The 25,624-nt window shown below is 39.7% G+C and overlaps 2 protein-coding genes across 5 annotated transcripts in view; one reads left to right on the top strand and one right to left on the bottom strand.

Moving 5' to 3' along the window:
* The window catches only part of ABCA4 (ATP binding cassette subfamily A member 4), a 71,361-nt gene extending 69,494 nt beyond the window's left edge, over window positions 1-1,867 (top strand). Inside the window, 1 exon segment of the mRNA XM_032696333.1 lies at window positions 672-1,867. Coding sequence (XP_032552224.1) covers window positions 672-794 — 123 coding nt within the window. The 3' untranslated portion in view covers window positions 795-1,867.
* Window positions 1,782-25,608, bottom strand: TECR (trans-2,3-enoyl-CoA reductase). Of its 4 annotated transcripts, none has more exons than XM_032696329.1 (12): window positions 25,384-25,608; window positions 16,017-16,067; window positions 15,543-15,594; window positions 15,165-15,209; window positions 11,492-11,606; window positions 11,277-11,382; window positions 6,821-6,893; window positions 6,692-6,735; window positions 5,255-5,312; window positions 4,435-4,523; window positions 3,394-3,439; window positions 1,782-3,292 (listed from the first exon to the last, which is right to left on the bottom strand). In XM_032696329.1, exons 1-12 carry the CDS (start codon window positions 25,483-25,485, stop codon window positions 3,165-3,167), a joined length of 909 nt encoding a protein of 302 aa, XP_032552220.1. In that variant the 5' UTR covers window positions 25,486-25,608; the 3' UTR covers window positions 1,782-3,164. The 4 variants fall into 4 exon arrangements, with proteins under 4 accessions (XP_032552220.1, XP_032552222.1, XP_032552223.1 ...); XM_032696331.1 differs by lacking the exon at window positions 25,384-25,608 and adding an exon at window positions 24,874-24,925; XM_032696330.1 differs by having other exon boundaries at window positions 3,184-3,292; window positions 3,394-3,519.
* Between the last annotated feature and the right edge of the window lie 16 nt (window positions 25,609-25,624).

Raw genomic sequence — 25,624 nt, 5'->3', positions numbered from 1 at the left:
CATTTGAAAGCTGGTAAGACAGCATTTTCCAGATGACAGAATTCATACAACGCATCCTTCAGAGCAGCATCTGAGCAAGGTCAGCAGTTTGGAATGAGGCTGAGCTGAGCTGAGAATAACATTTTATTTTAAATAAGATGTTTGGAAGGTGTTGATTCAGAGATAGTTGTGAGAAGCAATTAGACACAACAAAACCTGGAAGTCCACGGGACTTTTGGCAACACCCATTTCCTAGAGGGTATTGGCCCTATCTGTCTTCTTTCCTAAGTAACTGAGGGTCCACATTGCAAAGCTGTCTTCCATGGGATTGCTAGAGAGACATTCCTAGCTGTCTTTCAGCTTCCTACTAAAATATTCTGTCCCTCTTTCCTATCACAATCAAACTCATGCTGCACAAGCTGTGCAAACCTTGCTGAACCCGTCTCCTCCTTAAGAAAAAATAGAATTTTATTTACCAGAAAGTACATACCAAGGAAGGAAGTTACAAGAAAGGAATTTACAGGGAAGTTTATCAAAATAAATGAGGAAACCATGATCCTAGCTGATAACGCAGTGCCTCAGTTCAGTTAATGTCTATGGATTCCCCTTTCTGTCTCCTTCCTGAAGAGTGATCATTCCAGTAACTCATCTCAGTCAAGAAAATTGAGACCTTTTCTGCTTTCCTCACACAGGTTTTTGTGAACTTTGCTAAACAGCAGATGGAGGATGAGGAAATTCCTTTGCATCCCCGTGCAGCTGGAGCCAGCCGCGAAGCAAAGGTGTCGCCTGCTTTGCGTCAGCAGGCAGTTGCATAGACTATTCTTACAGTCACCAGTGCTTAGTGTGTGCACAGGGCAAAGTTGTGTCATACCAGAGCAGCACAAGGCTATAACAAAGGTTCTCACACTCAGTATTACACTGATTTTTTGCACCTTTCTGAGCACTGTGCTCTCAACAACAGCCCTAGCAACAGCCAACTTCTGCTGCTCTACCAAGAACACATGACATGACAGTGTCAAAGGAAAGGCAAGTCCTTGCAATAGAATAAAATCTTCCTCTAACATAAAGTTGATTATAAGATACAAGAAGAGAAGTCTCATTCCTCCTTGTTGACATATAAATAGCATCAAAGACAGTTTCTCTGTCTGGTGCTTTCAGGCTGGTAGGTTCTTCTTGTTTAACCCTTATGTCAACTGCTACCAGCCAGCAGACAGGTCCCAAGGCAGAGAGCATTGCCCAGCTTAGAAGCAGATTACTGCCACGCTGATTCCTGCACGGGACTACCAAGGTCAGAACATCAGTGCTGGCTGATGGGTCTAGTGCTGGGAGATTGCTTCACTGTCTCACCAGGCTGCCAGTGAAAACAGATGGTTGTCTCAGCAAGAATGAAAAGAATTAATTCAGATCTCAGACCCAGACAAGAAACATGCTTTAAAAAAATTAATTAAAATGATCTCATACTCATCTTCAAGTTGCCTCAAATAGAGGCCAAATGTCAAAATGGAGATTAAAAAGAAAGAGAGTATGTCCAAATCTGCCAAAAGTTTTGTTTTCTCGTGGAGACGTGGAAAGATATCTTGGTTACTAAACAAATTTTTCTTCTTTCCTGTGACTGGATATTAAGTGGGTGTAAAGTATGAACAGGGTATGTGCTTTCTCTCTCCTTAGAAGGAAAATTTCAACCTGCTTGTACTCTACATTGCACTCAGTGGGAAATCATTTGGCATTTAGCTCTTTTCTCTGGTTCACTAGTTCACAAACTAGTGAAAAAAACAATACTGAAAACAAATTCATAATGACATATTGCTTCAGTGATCTACCAGATCTAACCATTTCTAAGAAATCTTCTCTAAGATATGTTATACAGAAATAAAATCTGGGTCATGTATTTCTACTTTGAAAGTTTTTGTTCTTGAATTGATGTAGATTTTTTTTTATAAGGGCATTCTTGCTCTGTACTGTACAAAATATTACAAAACTTCAGCAACCAGCTGTAGCCTTCTCTTTTTGCCATAATTATTTCAACTGATTTCAAAACATAGTCTAGAATTTATTGCATCCTTACAAAAAGTTGCAAAAATCTTTCTATACATCCATTATAGATAAATAAAGTAATTGTGAAACAAAACATTATCTATGCATTCTCTTCATATTCTAAAATAGCTTCTTTAAAATATCCTTCAGATAGATTTCAATAGCCTTTTTTATCAGATTTACACAAAACCCAACTAAGTCACACTGAACATCTTGTGAAAAAGAAAACACAGGAAGTCCAAAATGTAGCTAATTTTTCTCCCTGACTCTGAAAATAGGAAGAGCATTCTGAGGACTAGCAGTCACTTCATCTATTTACAAAGTGTATTAAAAACTATTCCAAGAAGCTTGATGTAAAATGCTTGGGTAAAAGGTCCTTTAGTATTGTAAGGACTTGTTACATGAAAACAGGCCCAGTATCAAAGATATTGATCAGATTGCTTCTGAACCTTACTTACTAGTATGCAATTTACTAATGAAAGAACCAAAAGCAAACAAAAAATCCCCAACAGGGGATGTTACATTCACAAATACACAAATACTTCTTACTTCAGACTCTTTGGCAAATTAGGGGTTAGACCCAAATCAGGTTTTTGAGATATTGCCTATTTCTTTATTCCAAGAACCGTCATAATCTTTGGTAATGTTATTTTTACAAAGCACCTGCCTCCAGGCAGCAACACTCTTCTTCAAGTCAAAGAAGGCAGATCATGCAACTGTCCTCCAGGCCAGCTGGCCGTGCTGGCTGAACTGAGCTCTAGTAGTTAGCTGGTATGTCCTCCTTCCAATGACTTCTGTCTTGCAGAATGCCGCTGCTAAATTTGGAGCTGCTTTCAGCACAGACTTCTCAGTATTTCTGATCCATCATCTAAACAGGCTAGTATAGAAAAATCTAAGTCAGTCAGGTTACAGTGAACTGCAGGGGCTTTCGACTACCAGCTGTGCAATGAAACTTTATTTTTTTAAGGTGCTTGTGAGTTGAGAATTCTTGAATGTAAGGAAGTGTAGCTTTCAAGTGCATACAATTTCCCTTAGCAGTGGTGATTAAACATGCACCAAAATCTTTTAAATTAATTCATTTATTTGGCAGGAGGTTTATGAGGATTTTCTTCTTGAAATTCTGTGCAATATTCAAATTAAACCTTCTTTTCTTACAACAAAAAGGGAATAATTGGCGTTCTATGACTTGGATAATCCTTGAATTCTCGTAAGTAGGTGCAGTGTTTATCCTTTGCCCAGATTGTCATCTGAATGAAGCAAAGCAAGGTAAACAGCCCCACTGGAAGGAAAGGAAAAAAAAAGATACATTTCATTATCAGATTAAAAACATGTTCTTGCTGCTGACATCACTTCAGGTTAAAGTACCAAAACATTACTCACCTGGAACACACTGAGTCATGATTGTGAAACTGATCCAGGTCCCCACCTGTTTTGGCCAAGGAAATTTAAAATATTTCTGGTGACAGCATTTGCATTTATGTCTCTATTGATCAAAATAACCTTGTCCTAGTACAGGTAAATAAAAAAGCCAAGGTCAGCAAGATCAATTTTTAGTGTTAATAACCTTTAGCCAAGATGGTGAACAGTGCCTCATTATCATAAACAAAACCTTCATGTTTGCTTCCATAGCTATTACAATGACAAAATTTTAAGCATTTACAACAATGTCCTTTCTGTTTCTCTGCCTAATTTGTATTTGTCAGACCTCCATCAGTGCTAGGAATGGTAACTTTCTATAGTCTGAGACCAAATGCTCCTCTCTTTAATATCTGTTAATCTCCACTGAATTTAAAACCTGGTGCTGTCCTTCTGTGCACGAGTCAACGTTACACTGAGTTGCACTGATTTTATCTGCTTTTGAACTCAGTCAGGAGTTTGGCTCCCGATTAAGGAATATTAAATTATAAACTGATTCAAGCTTCTAAAGCAGTCACCACCAACACAAGTGACTGTGTAACTTCAGAGAATGGGAAAGAAGACTTCAGCCTGTTTTCTCGAGCAGAATATCTTCTAGTTGTCTGACCATATCTTCTTGCCTGCTGTGATATTCCTAGGATCTTATGTTATAAATCCACCAGACACCCCCATCCCCTCATTACAACATTCAGTGGCAATATCTCTGTCCCTGGCTGCAGAATTTGCACTACTTTACAGTGTATGTCTTGTCTAGCAGCCACAGTGAAGCACAGGCTCAGGGTCAGGGCTGTCTGTTCAGTTTAGCCCCATCAGTACTGCCTCAGGAGAGGCGAGGAAGAACAGACAAGTTCCTGTCCACAGTCTGATTTAATGGAGTGCAGGGGAGGAGGGGAAATGTATAGAGCTCAACTGTTTCAGAGGCTTCTCCCATGTTTAACATTCCAAAAGAAATGAAAATATATTCAGCAAAGCTAAAATCTGAACATCTTGTTTGAAAATACATACCTCATATGTATAGTTAGGGCAAGATACAAAGAAAAACAGCCATGTGAAAGGATTCTTTGTTGGATATGGGATCTTACGGGCTTTGGATCCTATAGATTAGAAAACAAATCACAAAATATTCACACTCCTAAATACATAGTTTCCTATAAAAGACAACCCAACTCTGCCTACTCTCTGGTCTCATGACTGTGAGAGGGACAAGCAGGATATGGGGAGACAGGATGTCCTCTGGACTCACAAGAAGGAATAGAATAACTGTGAGGAAATGTTCTGGGCATTAGAAAGTCATCTATTTATGCCTTTGATCACAGTCACTCCTGTAAGAAGAGGTATCTCAATTTTAAATTAGAAGTTAAGGTTTTCCTCAAATTGTCACAGAACGGGATTTAGCGGTCATAGCTGATCGCTGTAAGTGTTGGCTCATGCCCAAGGAACCCTGATCTGCACAGAGATCTTGTGCCCCCGATAGAAACCAGTGAAATTACTTTTCCTTGCTCACCAAATCATAGCTTTTACTAGCACTGGTTTCCTTTTGCACTGCCGGTGTAACCAATATAACTGCTCCCCCCAACACAACCTGGGCCTTAGCATAAAAATTACAGTAAGATAGGAAGTGCAGTTCAGCAGTCTGATGTTGGATTCTTTGCACTGTCTGATCTCCCTTAGAATCCAATCTTTACAGTGCTGAGCAACCTGTGTTCCCACAGCAGTCAGCTGACAGGTATCAACACCCCCCAGGATGAGGTCTTTCACAAGGCAGAGTAAATTAAGAAGTACTGAATAGCTGTGCCAAAGTGAAAAATGATTATTCAGTTTTTACCATTTCTCCGGAGGTCACTGAGTGCAACATGAATGGAAAAATTTCCAGCTTCACACAGCTGCAAGAAAAAGTATGACAGAGTTAAAAATGTGCTTCCCTTCTATTTGTTTTTCTTCCTTTTGTTATTTCCTGGGGTCCTTTAAAAATTTAGGAAAAGGAAAGTAATTTGTTGTAAACGTAATAAATATCCTTAACTGAGAGTGCTGTCTGACAGGAGGATATCTTCATTCAAACATGAGTCCATGTCATATTCCGTTATATATTTATGATATTTTCCAGAAAATGTAGACTCTGTGTCAAAAGATCAAATTTACTGCTTAGATAATCCCCATGAATCTAAATAAAACAAAGGGGAAATAAAAGTAACCCAGGAGATACTTGCTTTATCTTTTGGTCATTCTTATGTCTTTAAAAACACCCAAAAATGGATTTGCATAGTTTTGGTTTCTCAAAAGTTATTAAAATCCCAAGGAAGATACAGGTTGGACTCTAAATAAATTTTCTTCCCTAGAGTATAATTGCTATGAATCATGAAGTAAAATTGACCCAACTTCCTTCACTGGTTTTAAAGGATGCTTCCCCAATCAATTATAAAGAAAGTGCATTGAAATACCCGTTTAATATATTATGGACCAGTCCTCCAGTGTCTGCAAAGCATAACCATTAAAGCAAATGACTAGTGGGTCAGAGCTCCTGAGGTTGTATTCCCAGCTCTGTTCTCTCTGTTATGGAGTCTCTGTACAAAATGTGAATAGGTTATGAACTCATAGAATTTTCATACTAGGAAGCTGCTTTGAGATCCTGCAGTCACTGACAATTAATTTGTCAAAGTGAACAGCTGATGTGCTAAACAAGTTACCTATACATGGGAAAAACCTTTGTATATAGGTCACCTTGTTGGCTACAGTAACATTGCTTCTGCATGTATGAAATGTTCCTGGGAACTGTGAGAATGAACAGTGATGAAGAATTTTGATTCATAAGGAAAGCTGTAAAATGTTCTGAAGCTCAGCAAAATGAAACTCCATCCCTGGACATTATCAGTAACATACTTTCTTAGTTGGTCTAAAACTCTCTGTGTTTTATGATCTGTTGTGATTCTTAAACGCTCAAGAAACAGTTCAAAAACAAACTCACTGGCTTTTAACATAGTGTCACAAACTGGTAGTTCCAGCTTCTTTGAAGATTATGAGAGATCATCCCAGCAGTTAAATATCCTAGTCTTGGAATGGATGTTGAATGAAATATTCCCTTGTGTACAAAATCACATTAAAAACCTGACAGATTACTGTTCTGCATGTAAGTGGTCAGCTTTAGTGCTATGTTCCAAATGTTCAAGTTCTAAGTATCTACTTATCCTACTCACTCCTCCACTTATACAACAGAAGAAATAAAGCAAGATATTTTAGCATTTTATAGAAAGAGCAACAAACCTACCAGAAACATGATCACAGCAAAATTTATCTGTTTTTTCCCATAAGCTATTAAAAAAAAAAGTTACATATGATTAGTACTAGTATGCAAACACAACAGTACTTAAATCATTGTGGGTTGTTTGCTACTTACAGGGAGGAGTGTAAAGAGGATGATTGATGTAATATGCAAGCCAAGCTGCAAATCCCCAATAATAAAAGCAGTTCTGAAAAACAGGCAATTTTTCTTTGTTTTAGTACAATCCTCTGGGCCAGTATTCACTGCTAGCCATTGTTGATAACATGGGCTAATCCTTCAATTTACTGATAATACGACAAAAAATGGCAATACTAAGTGTGGTAAGGTGGGAGCAGATAACAGGAAATAATAGAAAGGATGTAGTGCTCACAGAGTTAAGATTTCGTCTCGAGTATTTTTGAGCTGTTAAGTTATAACAGTTTTAGAAAGTATGATCACACTATTGAAAATATCTTGTCTGGAAAGCTATTGGGCAAAGTTGAAGTACATACACACTATATGTTAAAGAGAGATTTGTTTTGCTGACAAAAACATGTCTTTGTAAAACTAGATTTAGGCACTGCCCTCTCTTTCCCTATTTATTACTTTTCACTGCCCATTCTCTTACCTGTCCCTTCTCCTTTACCTCATCTGTTTGCTTTCTTTCCCATGTTTTTAACTTTTCCTGCCTAAAATCTCATGCCTGATGCTTTCCTCTGCACTTGCACTGTGATATCTTTACTTTGTCCCTTTTGCTGCTGTCCTTCTCCTTCTGTGATCCAGCTTCCATTCTCTAAACTCTGACAACATAGGTGTCATTAATGGCTGCACTAACTCACTCCCTGACCATCTCAGAGCTTGTTCACAGGCTTCATCCCTGAAAAAACTCCTTACAATGACAATCTTTACCTCTTGTTTGGTTTCCTTGGCCCTGCCTCCTGTGGGGTTTTTTCTGATGCTCATTGCCTGCTTCCATAACTTGGTGACAGGTTTATCTTCTCCCTCCTTATATATGTAGGTAGGAGGGAGGCCCTTTCCTGGCCCCTTCCTCTTTTCCTCCATGCTGTAACCTCTCGGAGCTATTTTCTTGCAGGCAGACTTTAACCCTCATCAACAGCTCATAAACTTGCCTCTCGTCACTGGAGTCTTCTTTTACCAAACCTAGTGCCTCGGCGTGTTTGTTTTTCACCTGGACTTCAGCAAGACCAAAACTGAGCTATCGTCCTTTCATCACTCTCCCTGTTGTTTTCCTTCACCTTATCTTTTCTTGCATCCTATTTCAATCTTGAGTAAAACACTGATTGTCTTACTCTTTCTGGTGACACTTTTTTCTTGGCCTTCCAAATAGGTTCCTATACCTTAGACATTTCTAGGTGTTTCTTACTTTCTCCTCCACAGCTTTGCTTTCCTGCTCATGTAGGCAAAATTCTTATCCAAGGCTGCATTCTTTTCTGTCTGACTGATTTAACTTTATTTTTTTGCTTTGGATTTTGCAGTCTTTTCCCTCTGTATATACCAGAACTGCATTTCTAGCAATAATACCCTGAAAAAGTGATTACCTCAGCGTCTGGAACCCGCACTAGCTGACTGCAGTGTCTGATGGTGCATTTTTCTGAAAATGCTGGTGCCCCCTCATCTGCTGCAAACAGTAGGGTCAAACATTCAGTTGCATTTCCACCTTCTTTTCAGAGTTATTGAACCACTGAAGTGCCCAGAGACCTTTTGGGTATGCTGTATACAAGCACATAGTATGTCCTTGCTCTGAGATTATATATATATTAAGAGATAACTGATGAGAAAGAGCACATATTAATCAGTAATTACAGGTTAGGTGGGACAAATAAGCAGAGAAATTAAATAACTTCCCTGTGATGATTTCATTTTTCCCTAGGAAATGCAGCAGAATCAGAAGTGTGACTTCAGTTAGGGACATCTATTTAGTGTCCTGTCCATAAACTGCTACTTCCTCCCTAACACTAGCTTCTTCAGCCAGCTCTTACAATTCACTAATTGCTGTACAAACTGAGGTAGAACAGTTGCTTGTAATCTTAGAATGGCACCCTCAGAAAAACCTTTCCTTAGCTTCACAGCTTGGCACGGATGGAACATATGGCAATGGATTTCAGTACAGTAAAATTAAATAAATTGATTATCGTGGCTCAGCCCCCAAAAATACATGTTGTAATTAAACTGAACAAGTACTATTCAGCCAAAGAACATGATTACTGCAAGAGTATTCCTCAGTTATAAGAAAAGGAGTCTACCACTGTTAAGGACCTTAGCAGTAATACTATAAATGCCCAGATCCCACTAGAAGCCTTATTGCTCACACAAAGGCCTCTAGTGAGGTTCAGCTAGGAACAGCAGAGTACATGCAGACTTCATAAACTCACTGAAAGAAAGTGTTTCTTTGAAAGAAAGCAAATCTTTCATATTCTAAGTGAGTAATAAAGCTTTACAACAACCTCTTACAGGTCAAGTTCAGATATTGCAGGGATCTCATAAATAAATTATTCCTAAATTTGTGAAGTTATGGTTAGGATTTTTGTCTTCTCTACTGCAATTGATGATCCCTATTTCTTGATGTCCTGCTTATGTTATTCATGACCAGCATGTACCCTTCTGTTTGTCTTATTATATTGTCTTCTGGTTTAATGGTATTTATGAGGTCTAGTGTTTCCTTTCCTCCAGATGTTTTTCTAGAAAGTGATGATATCCCTTCTTTTTACTCATGAAAATGTTCATGGGTAAAGAAAGACCATGTAAGACTAATCATGATACTAATTTTTGAGGAATTCCACTGGTACTTTCCTATTATTAAAGGTCTGACAGATCCTTTTCTGGCACTTTCCTTCAATTAGTTCCTTTATTACCACACAATTTCTGTATATTAATCCCTATCTTATTCACCTTGAGCCAGTTGTTTACTAAGTCCAGATAAACCAGTTATTCTACCTTCGCAATGCCTAGAAAAATCAGGCATCTTAGAAAGAATTACACTATCTTAATATGTAGCACGAAATGCTTTTGGTGAAGCTGCTGTATTGTAGGGCATAATTTATTCCCATTTTCATTTGGTAAACAAAGGATGAAAATCACAAATCTCATGATTTGTGTCCTGTCTCAGATTTCTGCTTATTGAGACTGAAGTGCCTCCTGTAAAGGCAGCATTCCATTGTTCTTAGGAAATAAGCTACCTATATCTGCTGTGTATGTGATCAAACACTGAAAGTAGGAAAGTTTTGTCTATCATTTGGATGTGATGGAAAAAAGTAAAGATGATGTAATATTTTTCTCACTGTCACAATTTTGGAGTAACACCACCAAGGTCAATGAAATTATAAAAGCAAATCAAACCCAAGCATCGCTAAGCACATAAAATAAGAACTGTCAGCAACTTTACAGATGAAAGCAAGTGCCACCAGCCTGAGAAGATGGAAAAGAGGAAGTGATCAGAATGACTGGTACAAATGTCAATTTTAGCATCAACAGTTTGTATGATCTGAAAGGAACAAGTAGTTGTCAGAGCACTGAGAAAAAGAAGATTTATCACACTGAACGGTTTTTTTTCAAGGTAAAGTTGCTAATTTATCTGCTGTTTAACATGCATTAGCTACTGTTGTGTCAAGATCTGTGAACCTTCTAACAATGCCTGCACTCTTACTACAGGAAGCACAATAAGTTGCTAGGGAAGATTCTTTTGGAGAGCCACTGCTCCACTATAGGCCCTTCTTTTGTTTCAAAAGCTACCACCAGAACAACCAGGGCCACTGGACAGTAAGGAGGTAGCCACGTGGTAGAGCTTCCACTGCTGGAAGTATCCCTGGTAATGCAAATTACAAGGGACTGTCTGAATCTCAATGTTAAATACCCGAGTGCTGATACCACAGGCTTTTCCAGTTGAGATGATAATCTCTTGCCTTCCTTTGTATAAGGCCTATTTTTGACAACTAGTGTGTGCTTTGTTGCAAACATTTGTAAAACAGCTACAGCCCCATGCATAACCATGCAGTCATTGTACTACTTTGCAGACATCTAGGAAACCGGGAGTCTGAATCCCAACAGTTTCCCTGTGCCACAGCAGGCTGGTAACATTAGGAATGCTCCTGTGGAGAAGAAAATGCAAAACAACCGAGATGCTTGTGCTGGATCAAAGGTAAATTAACAGTTGCTTAACAGCAAAGAGAGTGTACAGAGCAAAGAAGATATAAAATGGTTGTTACAAAAAATAGTTGTTTTCTTTAAAAAAGCAACTCTCCCAACATTGTGCCTGCCTGTACCACCTTTAAAGTTAACATTGTTACTAAAACCTTCACACCCAAGGAGCTGGCTGAGTGAAAAGGGAAAGGGTATGCTGAAGGTTTAAAGTTCTAAAAAGTATGAGACTACTATAATATTGGGACTAGTATGGCAGCAGTATGTTATACAATAGTGACATTAAGAAATCTAAAAGAACTACAGCTTTATGGGTGAGATTTGTTGTACATTGTTACAAAAGCCACACCAAAAAGTCCATGCTGCAGAGGCAGAGTATAGGTTGAGTAGGTTGGATTTGTAAGGGGGGCTATGGATAGATTCTGACACAATTTACCTTCACAATTTTCCTCAGTGGCATAGTCCCACGGGAGAATCGATGAACAAATACTGTTTCAATCACCTTTGGATGTAGTGGAAAGAATGGCAGATACATGCCAAAGCTAGAAACAGCAAGACAAAAGCATTTAAGAGTGCTTAAAAAACCAGGAGTGGCAAGACATTTGGAATAAGGCTACGAGAAATACTGCTCATGCCTGCAAACGGACTTACTTAACTACTGGGTGCGGACTTGATGTAAACCTCTCATCCAGTCCATAGACAAAAGTCATGCGGAAATAAAACAGAAAATAGATGAACAATGGACCTGTATATTCTATCAAAATACCTGCAAAAAGAGAGAAAATAATTAACAGCTGAATTAGATGATGGTTTTCCTTTGGTTTCTTTGTGATAACTATTGCAGTGGGATAAACACATCCACTGACCCAGGATGGCACTAAGAGAGGCAGGGAGGGAATAGCAGATTTGGGATTGGGCTATGAAACTGGTAGACATGCACATAAATATTTTGCAATGATTTGCCTCGGTTTCATTCAAACAGCCATTGCCAGTGCAGCAGACACAGTATGGGTATGAAAAGATAACAATGTCAGCCCAAAGATCATAACAAATACGCATGCATGTTACATTTATGCAGCTCTCACCCTTCTCTTGCACTCAAGAATTGTTTCTTTATTTTGAGTTAAAATGAAATTTGGTGAAGAATTTGTCTTGAAAAAGAAGAGTTCTGCTTCTACTAAATGAATTTTGTTTAAACTGAGAACAGCTTGTAAGTGTTCGCAGTGACCCCATCTGTGTGAACAGTTAGCAAAGCAGTTGTCCTGGGAAACAATAATTTCATTCTATGTTCAAACAATCTTTAATTTGAACACAAAGAGAAAAAAAAAAAAAAAGAAAGAAAAAAAAAGAGAGGAAACCTAAGAAGCTATTCCCTAACTTGATTTCATTTCAGATAGGTGTGCATTTCTTAGGAACATCACTCTAAACTGAAGTTAACTTTGGACCAAACATTAACAGTTGAATTTTCCACACCTCTGTAAGTGAGGAAAGTAGGCCCATACATCATTTATGGAGAAAGAAGGGAAGTTGATTGTACTTCTTTCAGAAAACCCCCAAACAAACAAAAACCCACAAACAAACAGAAACTCAACAACAAAGCAAACAAAAAAATCACCAAAATCACTGTTTTCTAATGTGTTTAGAATTATTTTGATACTCAGAAAGCTGTGTCATTGACTTCTGTTACAATCAGCATTTTCTCTGGGGCAGATCAGAATTGGTTGTAGATTAAAAGTTTGTCTTTTTTATTTGATAATAATGAAGTATTTCTTGGCTTATGTTTGAATGAAGCAGCTTGAAGGGCAGAACATAAAAGAAAGATTATGGAATGGCAGAAGCCTGGTGTTACTCTGCACTGTGATATTTTGGTAAATATTAATGTATGTGTGTCTTGGGAGTCTACACTACTATTACAAGTTTTTGCCTATCTTCCTGGGTTTTTGGATTGTATAATAGCTGCCTGATTTATCAGCATTGCATCCAAAGAAATAATGTGACGATTCAGTCTTGCAGAACGTTTGACTTTCTTTGTTTTACCTCCTATTAATGTTGTCTTTGCTATTTGTAGTCAACACAGGATTTTATTGGTGTCTCATAGCTAAGAAAGGGTAAATATGCCTTTAAATTATGGGCTACTTTTCCTTTGATGTTGTGCTGTTTTATTGGAACTACTGTAATATGTGCAGCAAGGACCTTCTAAAGAGTTGGAAGGGTCACTGGTCACCTCACTGCATAATAAACAGCAGTGCTGCGTTGCCTGCCAAGGGAGTTGTGACAGAATTTGCATTTGAGCTAAGACAGTAAATATGCAAGGTCCTTGTGGATGGCTACTAATATTGCAGAAATTTTCAGCTGTTGTTAGCTTGACAAGCACCCTGGGACACAGTCACATGCAGGCAGCTAACTGATCTTACTGTCTGAATTTCCTTGCTGAAGTGACTTCAAGTACTGGCCATGTGAAGTTGCTCACATGCCTCTTTGCAGGAGAAATTTAGAGCAGTATAATCCTAATCTTTGTCAGGAGTTGCACAGGTCCTGTGAAGCAGTCCCCAAAAGCATTTAGACACCTAGTTCCTAGCGATTTTGCAGTAGACATCTAAATCCATTTGAGAACCTGGACCTTAGTTCTGTAGAGTCAACGTACCCTGCAGCAAGTTTTCCACTGCTACTCTCCCAGTGAACCAGGCATTCACAGTAACTGTTACTGCTTTCCCTGATTAAATGAACTGAAGCAATGCGGATTCATTGCCTGCATCCACTATCAGAGCAGACATCATGCAGAAATATTGGAGAGAGACAAAAAGTAGTGTAAGGATTAATTATGGAATATTAGCCATTAAAATGGCTCAGACTTGAAGCATAGCTCACCGTAGTCCATCCTATCTGTGGCCCTAAATCTTTAAAGTATAAGGTAGCAGTTGTGCCAACAGGGAGGTGCTGCAGGATTTCTTCATCCCTCAGGGACTTTCCTTCTGAGAAGGAAAGAAGTAATTACGTCTCAGTGAAATTCAAATCAACTTTGGTAGCATATTAGCTTTATATTGTGCTTTAACCAATCTGTGAGATTCTTTGATGCAACGTAGGTTTATTGGAATCTCAATAAAAAGACTATTTCTACTTTATTTTTATTTATCCCTGTAATCATATATAAGCCTGGATGGTCTATTCACACCAAAACAGTTAAAAGTATTCTCAATCCTATGTATTGCCTGCCTATTCTAGTAGACTTGCTTCATCACTGTTAACAGCGGAATTTGCTGATGGGTCACTGCCCTTTAGCATAATTCACTGACCTCCTAGTCACCTGCACACTCTCTCTCTCCTCTCTCTTCCACTCTTCTCCTTGCTCATCATCAAACAAACATAAGATAGGATAAGCTGTGATTGGAAATCTCTCCTACAGAAATTTTCATTGCCTTTGTTTTCCCAAACAACCAGCTAGGAGGTGATTCCACATGAGCTAGTACTCAAGCTTTTAATGCCTAGGTTGGGGAAATTTCCAGAAGGCCAGCATTTTCTCATGGCAAGTCTCACAACATTCATGAAGGAATCTGACAAGGTAGACCTTCGAAGAAGGAAATAAGGTACTCATACATTTCTTTTCCATGGATAGATTTTACAAAATGGACTAATCTTCTCCAGCATACTTCTAAGGGACTCTTTAAATAAAATAATGCTTAATGAAAGCAAAAGAAAAAATGTTTTACATTTTATACTGAATACTAAGATGAATTTACACAGTTTGGCCGTTAGACTATCTTTTGTGCACTGAGGCCATGTACTAAGAGGCTTCTAGTAGCAACACCTACAACTGAATGAAGTCAGCTGGCTGGCATCAGCTTTGTCAGCAATTGCTACATCCATGGCAATGTGTTTTGCATTAGCTCACCTCAAAAGAACTGTAATTCCTGCCTGAGAGCAGAGGATTATGTGAATTGATCGCTCAGACTCACAGCCCTTTTTAGTACTCCCAGCTGAGCCTCACTGTGGAGATCATCTCACTGCAGCTAAGGGAAAATTGATATCTAGGTTCTGTGCTGCCTGTCTTGAAAGCAGAAGTCAGAGAGCTCAGTAGTTAGAAAGTGCACTGGAACAATGTGCAGACTCCTCAGTTAATTACCAAGCACCAGGCACCAGGCGCAATGGTGGAACTTTGTTCAGTACTTCCAAAGAATTGTATTTGTTATGGATTCTCTTCAGCCTTCATAGTGCTAATTAACATAGCTGGAAACTCATTCTTAAGAGCTAATAGCCATTGAAAGTACACCTTTCGTGCCAGGGCCCTGCTCAGAGTTTAGATACTCTAGTCCTCACAAGTACTTACTTGGATCAAGTTTTATTGATTGCCTTGCTGGATACCACCGAGGATCTGTAAGACCATACAGAATAGTGTGACATACAATGTTTGGTTTAGGTCATCCACTATTATAATGAATGCAACACAACAAGATAAGATTTAGTTAAAGATTTTTATGAATATTTATTCAACATTAATATCAGTGATGATTTATGCAGCAGAAAAATTACAAAGGTGTATTAGGAGAGTATAAAATAATTATACTGAAATCTCACTGTGATCACATTCATGTGCAGGTTATCAGCACTATGTGTGTGTATATCACGTGTCATATTATGTAATTTTTTCCTATTTATATAGTGGATATTCTGATGTGATGTGAGCTGCTGCAGAAGTTATACTCACATAATTTATGGAACATCAATCTGATCTCTCTAATTGTGGCATTTGGTTCCACCTAGGCAACAAAAATATTGCATATGTAAGATGCATATTTTGAAATACAAGTACTAGGTTTAAAACTATTAAGTCAAATAGAAATGTGGCTTAGAAAATGTAACAGTGTAACTTTCTTACAGGTGTCTAGCCTTGGTATGAATGATTCAAAGTATGATAGGAAAAAGGAAGGACAATTTCTGACATGTGTTTCAGAGGCAGCTTCTCTAGCAGCAATCAAGAATTACTACAACAGCATTGAAAGCTCCTTCTGGAAAAGGGTCCAAGTACCCTGCAGTTAGTATGAAGTTTGCATAATTGCTAAAAGTGGCCAAAGAAAGGCTAGCAGGAGATGAAATACCCTTCATAAACATTATGTTTACTTAAGAAAAGTTATTAATTTCTAAAAAGTCACCTACCCTTTTAAACAGATTTTTGTTTTACCTTATCTAGGAAGCATAGCTGTTTCTTTGTCTCCCAATCAAGGATTTCCACCTGATGGGACACAAAATGATAATTAATAATTATTGGCTAAATAATGCCTAAGCTCTTAGTTGATTCTCAAATTCACAATCATTGTTCAGAGTGAGACACCATTTTATTCTGGTCTGTGAATTGTGTTAAAAACCCTCCTGAAGTTCTCAAGAGACAGCTTTAATCATAGCCAGGTTCTGAAAGCACTTGACTTGCAAGAAAAAAAATATTATCGCCAAATGAATTGTCTTCCTGGATATATTAAGAAGCAGTATTAGCTCACTTATTGATCAAAACACATCTAGGCTATTTTCTTATACTAGAGCAAGAGGAACAAATAAGGGATAGAGAAACTTCACAGGAATCACTAGGGAACAGTATTTTTATTATTTATAAAATTAAACAGTTTGAGAAAAAAATTAAATATGTATATATATGCATGTAAGCAAATATTCTGAGTACATACAGCTTAAAGATCAATGTGTATTTTTCCCAGAATATTTTAATTGTAAAGAGAGTGGAAAATATTGGTGGATATAATGAACAAATGCAGCTAAATATCTGGACTTCAGAAACCCTTAAGTTGTTGTTATAGGAATACTCAGTGTTACTCTTGCCTCTCAGATCACCTTTTCAGTAACTACATAGTAGCATTTTAAATTCCAAGTAGTCGTTAATCTACAGCTCTGAAAAGGAAAGTTTATTTTCATGATCAAATGCACTTCAGCAAAAAGTTATTATTTTAATCAACAGTCAAGCAGAAAAGTCCCCAAACATTTCAAAGCCCAGTTGCAGCAGGCCACCAAAACCTGAAATACAGTGATGGTGTGTTAGTTTAATTTGTTCTCATCAAATGCTGTAATGGAACTTGAGTGGTAAATGAGTGAAAGTTCAAAGCTTATCTTAATACCAAAGAGTTTGTTGCAGTTGTTGAGGTTTTTTTTTATATACACATCTAGCATTAATTATGTTTGGTATTAACTGGCCAAGAGGATAGATTAACATTAGACTTTAAATATGATTCCTCACTAAAAATAGGAGTCACAATCCAGTATCTTTCTAATAGGGCTGCTTTGAAGAGATCGCTTGTTTAGAGTATCTTATTTCCTCGTTTTACTTGTCCCAAATGGTTCTTTCTCTATTGGTGCAGCAATGGAACACTTCAGCTCCAGCCAGAACTATCTCCACAAGAGATACTAATGCCATGATGTTTTCTACCTGTGCATTGTAAGTCCAGCTGGGACATCAGGGGAGGCAAGCACTGTTCCTCCTTTGTGATATGGAATAAATATGTGAAGATTATTGGGATATGTTTTCCCTTAATTTTTTATATTTGAAATAACAAAAATTTCAAGTTTCAATGTCTGTTTGTGTGAAATCTCCATAGGAAAGCAAATGAAGTGGATTCCTTTCCCAGAGGTCTATTCTTGAAGTACATCATTCTGACTCTTGCAGCCCACAGAACAAGTGCAGGGCAGGGAATGGTGAGAGGCAATGTGTCCAGTTGGAATATGGAAAAATCCAGATACAAGGAATTTTTTCACCATGATTTCAGCCAAATATTGAAAGTAGTTGCTTAGAGAGGATGTGGAATCTCCATCCTTGGAGATATTTAAAACTGGACTGGACAAGACCCATTGCCATACAAAGCTGTATCTGCTTTGAGCAAGAGTTGGACTAAATGACTTCCAGAAGGCCCTTGCAGCCTAAATTGCTCAATGTTTCTTTTTCTCCTTTTTTTTTTTTTTTTTACTTCAAACATTTCATCTATTTTGCATTACTTTCAAGATCTAAGAAATATCAAACATTCTTTCCCTTTTCAGAAAGATGGATGCAGGAACACAGCTTTAGATTCCATTCCAGTCCATAGAAAATTGTGCAACAACAGGGTGAAAGCAAGGTGACTGTTTCCTCTAATTATCACATCTCTTGGCTGTATCATAACATCCCCCAGTGTGTAGATGTTCCCTACAAAAGGGACACAAAAGCCTGATCCAAAGCAAGAAATGGTGTCTTTTCCAAACATAACGGCCAATCCCATGAACTGACATGGCACTGAACACGGTGTTTCCAGTCTTCAGGCACAGCACCAAGCCAGTTAATGTATTGGTTGGCAACAGTTTTTAGATACCCAGCAATCTGTTCTTGGAACACTTACTGATGGGAATCATCTCTTTCAAACATAAATTGTTTGCCTCAGAGAACTTTAATTTCTTTGTGTTTTCAAACCATTTAGCACAATAGGACGCCAGCGGTTGGTCTGCACTAGTGTTCCATGACTTATGGTCCACTTATTTGGTGAATTTTTAAAGGCATTTTCAACTACAGCTTCTCTAAAACTACTCTGAGTAGAACTTAATAAATAGGCAGATCTGTGCAAGATGTTAAAAACTTGTATAAGTGACTACAAATATATATCTTTGATGCTTAGAAGACAAATTCATTCTCTTGCATAAGGATTAAAGATTGATAGTGTCATTAATAAAAGCAAAAATCTTGACTATTACTATTTAGAACAGGTTGAGGGCAAAGAATAATCAATATACGATATAAACAGCTGTTAAATTTTTATTCAGAAAATAAAAAGGTAAAATAAAAGGGAGAAAAGTTTATTCATAAGAGAAAAACAGAAAAAGTGTTTAAAAAGAGTTTTTAAGATGCAGTGTCTCTGCAATAGGATTACAAAAATATAGTCAATCAAATTCCTGCAGTTTAAAGCCATGTCAAGTGCTGAAGGATCAACAGATCTTCAAAATGATGTAATAACTATTATGGAAATACTGACACATTTATCATGTCCGTTCATCTTAGAAGTTTTATTTTAAGCCATTTGTAATCAGCAGATTAAGTAAACTGTAGCTGAGTGAGACTTTGTATGCACTGACATAAGCATACATTGTATTGATTTCTTTTGAAATTACTCAGTCATAAAAAAAAGCTTACTTCGCAGTATAGGAATCAATCAACAGTCTGAGAAAGAGTAATGCAGAATGAATTCTCCCTGAACTGTTAGAATGCTTACGGAATTTAACTTTAAAAAGCAATCCAGTGGTTGCCACAGTCCTAATTAAATCTTTCTAAATCTTTTTTACTATGGAATTAGCCATTTACTCTATCTCCTTTGACTTTTCTGGTAGACTGTGTTGTTCCAGAAGGAAGTAAGCATGCCTTAGTATGATCTCACATTAGGGCATATCAAAAATAGCCTTCTTGAAGTCAATAGAGTTAAGCCAAAGGGAAATTGCTGTAAGTGTACGTACACTGAAAATTATGTTTGTGCTGCTGCTGCTGCTGTTACAATTGACTTTCATCAGTCTGAAACTTCCCTTGCACAGGAACGTACTCTTGCAGATGGTAAGTCTAAGGATCCGTCTAGAATTGCATCTTTCTGTAACAGCCAGCAGCAGGTGACTCAGAAAAAGTAATAAAACAGGGCAAGAATGTAGTAACCCGGGGAAGGGAAGAGACAGACACAGTGATTGCGATTCTCCTGCATTAGAAGTGCTGCCTGTCTATTTAATAACTTTTCATGGATTTTTTTCCTCAATTAGTTTATCCACTTGCCTTTTAAACCTCCGTAAACTTTTGCATGCACAGAGTCCAGAGGTGGGGAGTCCGTAGCTTAGCCACATGCTGTGTGAGGAATTCCCAAAGCAGAACCAAGACATATGTTCAACCACAAAGCAGTATTTCATCATCTTACCTGTGAAGTGCTGTACCTTATTCTGTAAGTAGTCCAACTAAGTAAAGCCTTACCTCTTTGAAGAAGTTGGCTCATATTTCATGAGACTAGAATCTTATTATATTATTTCACTGTGTATAAAGAGAAGAGATACAGTGACGCCCATACTCAAAAGGTCTCATAAAATTAATTTTCACTTTTGTAGAATTTAGATGTCTAACATTTACAGGTTCACAAGATATACACTAGGTACGTACTCAGCTTCTATGTTCTGCTCCTGTGCAAGCCAATGGGCACCAGTGTCTGACCTGTGCTGAAACTCACTGTGCATTTTTATTTCTTCCACCTGTTTCAGATTTGTTAGTTAGACGTGCTCTCATCTAAATCCCCAAAGACCTTGATCCGGTAAGCATCTTTATCCCAAGGTCAGCACAATGCACAGCATTTAGATTATTTCTGGATGAAACTAAACTGTCAGCAAAGGAGTTGATCTAGTTCTTCATGTTTTATATGTAATAGTTAGACACACTGCCAGGAAGTGAGAAAATTGCTTTAGAATGTCTTTTGCCATTCCCCACTCCTCCCACAGAGGGAGACCAAAAAGTACAGGCAGGAGAGGACAGGAGTGTATTCCAGTGAAAAGGGCAGGCTACTACCAAAGAGAAATCCTGAGTTTCTTCCTCTGTGGGCTCCTTCAAGCACTGCTCTCTTCCATTGTAATTCTGTTCAGTATTTCTTTACAGTGGATGCCTTTTGGGATACCATACAGTAAAGGGATAGAGTTGAAGTAAACTTGGATACCTTAACCAAATTGTCATATCTCATCATGAAGCTGGGTACCTAACACAAAATCATGGCAAAACCCAACTCACTTTGTGTGCCTGGACCTAAGGATGATAACAAGTATCCTTCAGAATGGTCATCCTTCAGAAAGACAAATCCATTTGTATAATTGACAGGGATAAAATGAGCCAGCATAAGAATGGTCAGGAAGTAAAAGGAAGGTCTAATCATTTGGGGGGGAGGCAGTTTATTTTTCAGGAAAGGAAGAACCGTTGGATGTTTCATAGTGAATTCTGGCTCTTGATAGTCTGTGAAAGCTTTCCAGCTTTTACTAGTACAGCATCTTTCATGAGGATACACAAGATGAAAAAAGAACCTGCAGCAGTGGGTATTTACTTACACTGGCTAACGCAGAGCTCCATATTGCCAATTTCCCAGGAACACTAAAAAGTCACATCATTCACTGAGTATCACTGTCACTGTGAAGCTCATTGGAGTGCCTCCATCTGAGAACCTGAGCCAGCTTTGACTCAACATGAAGTAGACATCCGGGTTTTCCAACACCACTGCATAGCCTTTTCCATATGGAAGAGAATATTCATTGCCTCGGGGCTTTAGTATATGGAGATTATTTTCTACAGTGACAATACTGAGGTAGAAGACATTTACAAATTTTTTGTGAAATCACAATTATATCTTTGCATCAGCACTGGTATTTGGAATGTTGAACTTCAGCATCTCTAGTTTCCTTACTAGTCTTCATGCACCATTTGGTGTATGGATGTCAAAATGTATATCCAGTGTATGCTTTTGACATGGAATTGAGGAAACTAAAGAGAGAGATATTTTTTCATTGTTTTTACATAGCGGCATCAAGGATGGTTCTGCTGTCTTTCGATAGGGCAGGAAGACTGGAAGCCCTTGGAAGTTTAGAGACCTTATACAGACAGGTGAACTCACAAAATTTGTATTCAATTTTTTTTAAACATACTTCAAAGAAGCATTTTTTTTTCTAAAATAAGACTTTTAATTTCAAATGTAGCATTCAAATTCTGAATAGCTTCAGGTACTTCCTGCCAAGTAATGTTTTACTACCATCTTCTCCTATACAAAATTAAGTTTCTCTCTAAAGCTTCATAGAGAAAAAAGCCAAATTGCTGGTTTTCAACTGAAGCAGCACAACTAGTGTTGAAAGTCTTTGTAAGTGTGTAGAGAAGTGATAAGAGAAGAGAAACAAATAATGTTTTTGCCTATCATCTCATCTCTTTCTGTGATAATAATCTTAAGTGTTACTTTTGAAAACAGAGCAGATGTCTTCAAACAGCAGGGCAATTTTCAGCAGTGTCCCTTTAAATGTCTGTTAAAATAACTCATATGTGGCCTTGTCTTTTCAGGCAATTCTTCGAGGATGCAGAATCTTAAAATGCTCTGCAGTCCTGCTTTTGGCACTTGCTCCCAGTGCTCTTACTTGACAAGGCTTTAGACAGCATAACTCCGAGTGGGAGAAGGCTTTGTAACAGGAGCTGTGACATCTCAGCCATGCCAGCTAGGCAGCAACCACCACCCCCCTTACATTCAGAGTGTTTTCATCTCAGATAGAAGAGGAGGGAGAACTTTAAATGCCAGCAAGGGGGGCCAGTACATTATTGCTTTTAGACTGTACTGCATATGTCAGTTCAATCTATCCTCAGGGTGTGAAGACTCCAAAACCTTTTTGGTTATCACTGCTCACAAAAAGCACTTCCCATCCAAACCAGTTAAGGAAGCAAAAGCACAACTATTACACTAATTTTCTTCAGTGTGAGTGTATTTGTTCAGGATCTTTCCTCTAGAAAGTTAGAATGCCATACAATTTTCTTTATATGAAATGCTTTTGAGGACCTAAACCTGAGAAGTAGAAAAAAAGAGTAGAATTCATTAGCCGAACTTCAGAGGTCTACTACAGATATTTACATCTGAGCATGTCACTTAGACATCCCTTGCATGGAAAGGAGGAAATCAGACACTTTTAGGATAAACTGTACCATAAGCTCTGAAACATATCTCAAATAGGTCATAAGAGTTGTTCTCCAATCAGTTTGGAGAAATGAGCACTCCTAGAGAACATTAATCTAGACATAAGTCTCTGTCATATATCTTTCAATCTTTGGAGCTGAATCCCCTGAAATTATCAGGTGCAGTATTTTCAGGTACATAGTTCTTTATAGTTGTCCTTGCCAAGCTTCTTCTGAGCTATTAGTGATAAAAAAAAACTGAGGTGAAATTAGAAACACACCAATACCTAAAGTAAAACAAGATGGTTTGGTGATTGTAAAGTGCTCTGTGATTCTTATCAGGATGCACCCTGAAACAGCAATAAAGGGTAAATGGCTAGAAATGTACAGAGGAAAGTACAGATCTATACAGTTCCTCTAACACAGAACGCTAAAGTTTAGAACACCAATAGAGAAGTGGAACACTCACTTTCTCTCTTTTGGTAGCTCAGTTTTTGAATGCATGGTGAGGAAACACAATTCAGAATTCAAAGCCGACAACTTTATAACAGAAAGCAAATCAGCAGAGAGAACAGTGCAGAAAGCACTATGTAACAGCACTGCCCAATGCTACCCAGTGCTACATCCTTCCCCCTGAGCCAGCTCAGACACACATTGGAGGAGCTGGACAAATCTGTTTCCACCCATTATCTGCTGTAAAGAGAAAAGGACTAAGCCATACAAGGCTGACATGTAATCCATAAACCATACTGAATTCAGATTAGTGCTGCTTAGGCACAGCATCTCGATTTAGGGCTCAAAAGAACCTGAATCTGCTGCTATTGTACTGCCTAGCAAGACAGAACAGGACATTCAACTCTTGTGTGTTTCCCCATCTGCAAAATCAGGTAACAATAATGATGTCTGTGCTTTTGAGGTCTTCTAGGAACTAGTGCTATTTAGGAGTTCAAGTAAGTCTGAGGCAGAAGAGCAAACCTGAAGACCCATGACTGAAGGCATTCAGGAGACACACAAGTGCCTGCTTCAGCATTTGGGTCTCACAACAGTTTGGGACACTGGTAGAAATGCAAGAGGCAGTGAAAAGCTTGGCTGTTTTTCCTAAAAAATAAAACACCAGGGAAGCCAGCACCGCTGAGGGAAAGGCACGGTGCAGGTGCTACATAAGAGCTGTAGGCAGCTTATTTTGCTGAATTGTGATGTCCAGAACATTTTTATAGCTTTGAAAAGCAAAATCTAAACTTTCAGGTCATGGTAAGTTACTAAAGGAGCAGACACTTTTCAGATAGTTTTGCATTCTGTTTATGTTATAACAACTAGTTTGTAATTTGCACGGGGAGAAGGAATTGTGTTCCTCCCCCTGTACATTGTTTTTAGGCAAGTCGTGATGGAGAAACTGAAGTATAAGTCTGCTGAAACACATTCAGGATTGATGTCATTTAGCTTGTACAGACCTTCAGCCACTCAAGATTTTTTGTATTAGCCAGCCTAACTAATTCTAGCAAAGAGCCTGTGTGGCTGTTTATATAAGTCGATGAGATGTTACCTTGACGCCCCCCAGGTGCGCGTTACTCTGCGTTTTCTGTAAGCACAAGGAGCTGACTGTACTGAACTTTGCCCGGCTACTTCTCGTTCCCCACGCAAGTTCGAACACCCCGTGCCAGCAGAGCCCCCCTCGCTCCTCCCGCCGGACGGTGGGCGCCGCGCCGGGAGCCGTCCTGAGCCGGGCCGAGCCGGGGGCGCTGCCCCCGGGGCCACGCCTGCACGGGGCCGAAGGCTGTGCGGGACGGCTCTGGGTGCACAGCGGCTGGCCACGGGGTCTTCCGAGAAGTTGGGGACGGAAGGTGCCGAGAACATTCCTCGCTCTCGCTCTCTCCGCACGGCCGGGACGCGCTGCCAGACTCACCCCGCAGTCTTCCCGCGGTGCTGCCCGAGGCAGGATCCGCGGGAAGCCCAGAGCCACTGATCCAGCGCCTCCGCGGACCGCCGGGAGCCTGGGGATTCCCCCCGCCTCGCTCGCCGGGACCGCGTCCGACGGACACCGGGGACGCGGGGACGAGAAACGGAGAGGGGAACGTGCTCGCGGTAGGAAAAGACGGGGCGGGCGGCAGCCTCTTTTGTCCCCTCGCCCCAAGGAAACCCCCGGCGAGCAGCGTTCTCCCCCCGGCTCCAGCGGCGGTCACGTCCCTTGGCAGAGCCGGGAGCGGATGGCTCCGGCTCCCCGGTGCTTCAATGCAGATGGAGCGGGAAGAGAGAGGAGCCCGCCGGGATCCCGGGCAGCCCCGTCCGCCGGCGGCAGAGATGCTGTGGGGCCTGGCCCGGGCTCGCCTCGCCCTGTCCGTCCCCCGCGCCCGGCGCCGCCCGCACCCACCTCGAAGAAGCCGGCCCTGCCGCCCATCCTGCGGCCACCGCCGCTCCGCCCGCGGCACCGTCCGCGGGCCCCTCGCCGCGGCCAATCAGGCGGAGCGCGGACCCCCCGCCCCGCCCGGGCCGGAGCCGCTGCCCGGCCGAGCGCGGGGGGCGGCGGCGAGAGCGGGGCCGGGAGTGCTCCCGGCGAGGCAGCGGCGCTGCCCGGGCAGCCGCAGCAGTGCGGGACCGCCCGCACCTCGCACACGCCAAGTTCTGCAGCTCCCGTTGTTCGAAAACGGAGAGAAGAGCGATATTCACCGGCCGCCGGGATTGACGAGCCAGTGGCATTTCATTCAAAAAGGATGATTTATTTTTCTTCCAGCGTTGCAGAATTACGGCAGGAAATCAATCGCATTTTTTTCCTTTCTTTTTTTTTTTTTTTAAGATCTGAAGTAGCCTAATGAGATAACCTGCAAAAATACAACTAATCATGAGCTAGAAAACATCCTCCTTTCTTTCTTTGATTATTTACCTGATGTTTCAGGGGTGATTGGACTGACAACAGAACTCTGTTGAGATCCCTTCTTCTCCTGTGATATATTCCTGCTGTCACTGACAATGAAATGCATGGCATAAAGCAGTGCAGACGCTGTTTTCCTCCATCCGTTCTTCATTATGTGATATCCTTTTTTCTAGAGCTATGGTAATTAAATATCAGCAAAATCTACAAGGTTACAAAGGAACATTGCTTTTTCACTGCCATAAATTTCCAT

Source organism: Chiroxiphia lanceolata, chromosome 9, assembly GCF_009829145.1.
Source record: "Chiroxiphia lanceolata isolate bChiLan1 chromosome 9, bChiLan1.pri, whole genome shotgun sequence".
Lineage (NCBI taxonomy): Eukaryota > Metazoa > Chordata > Aves > Passeriformes > Pipridae > Chiroxiphia > Chiroxiphia lanceolata.
This window is presented reverse-complemented; position numbering and strand designations above follow the sequence as displayed.

What these genes read in the sequence shown, in the direction of transcription:
- TECR (XM_032696329.1), bottom strand. Translation starts at nt 25,485, where the DNA reads ATGCCATGCATTTCATTGTCAGTGACAGCAGGAATATATCACAGGAGA. An exon ending in AATCACCCCTGAAACATCAG is followed by an intron (nt 16,068 to 25,383) that starts GTAAATAATCAA and finishes GTGTCCCATCAG; the next exon opens with GTGGAAATCCTTGATTGGGA. An exon ending in AGTCCGCACCCAGTAGTTAA is followed by an intron (nt 11,383 to 11,491) that starts GTAAGTCCGTTT and finishes TGCTGTTTCTAG; the next exon opens with CTTTGGCATGTATCTGCCAT.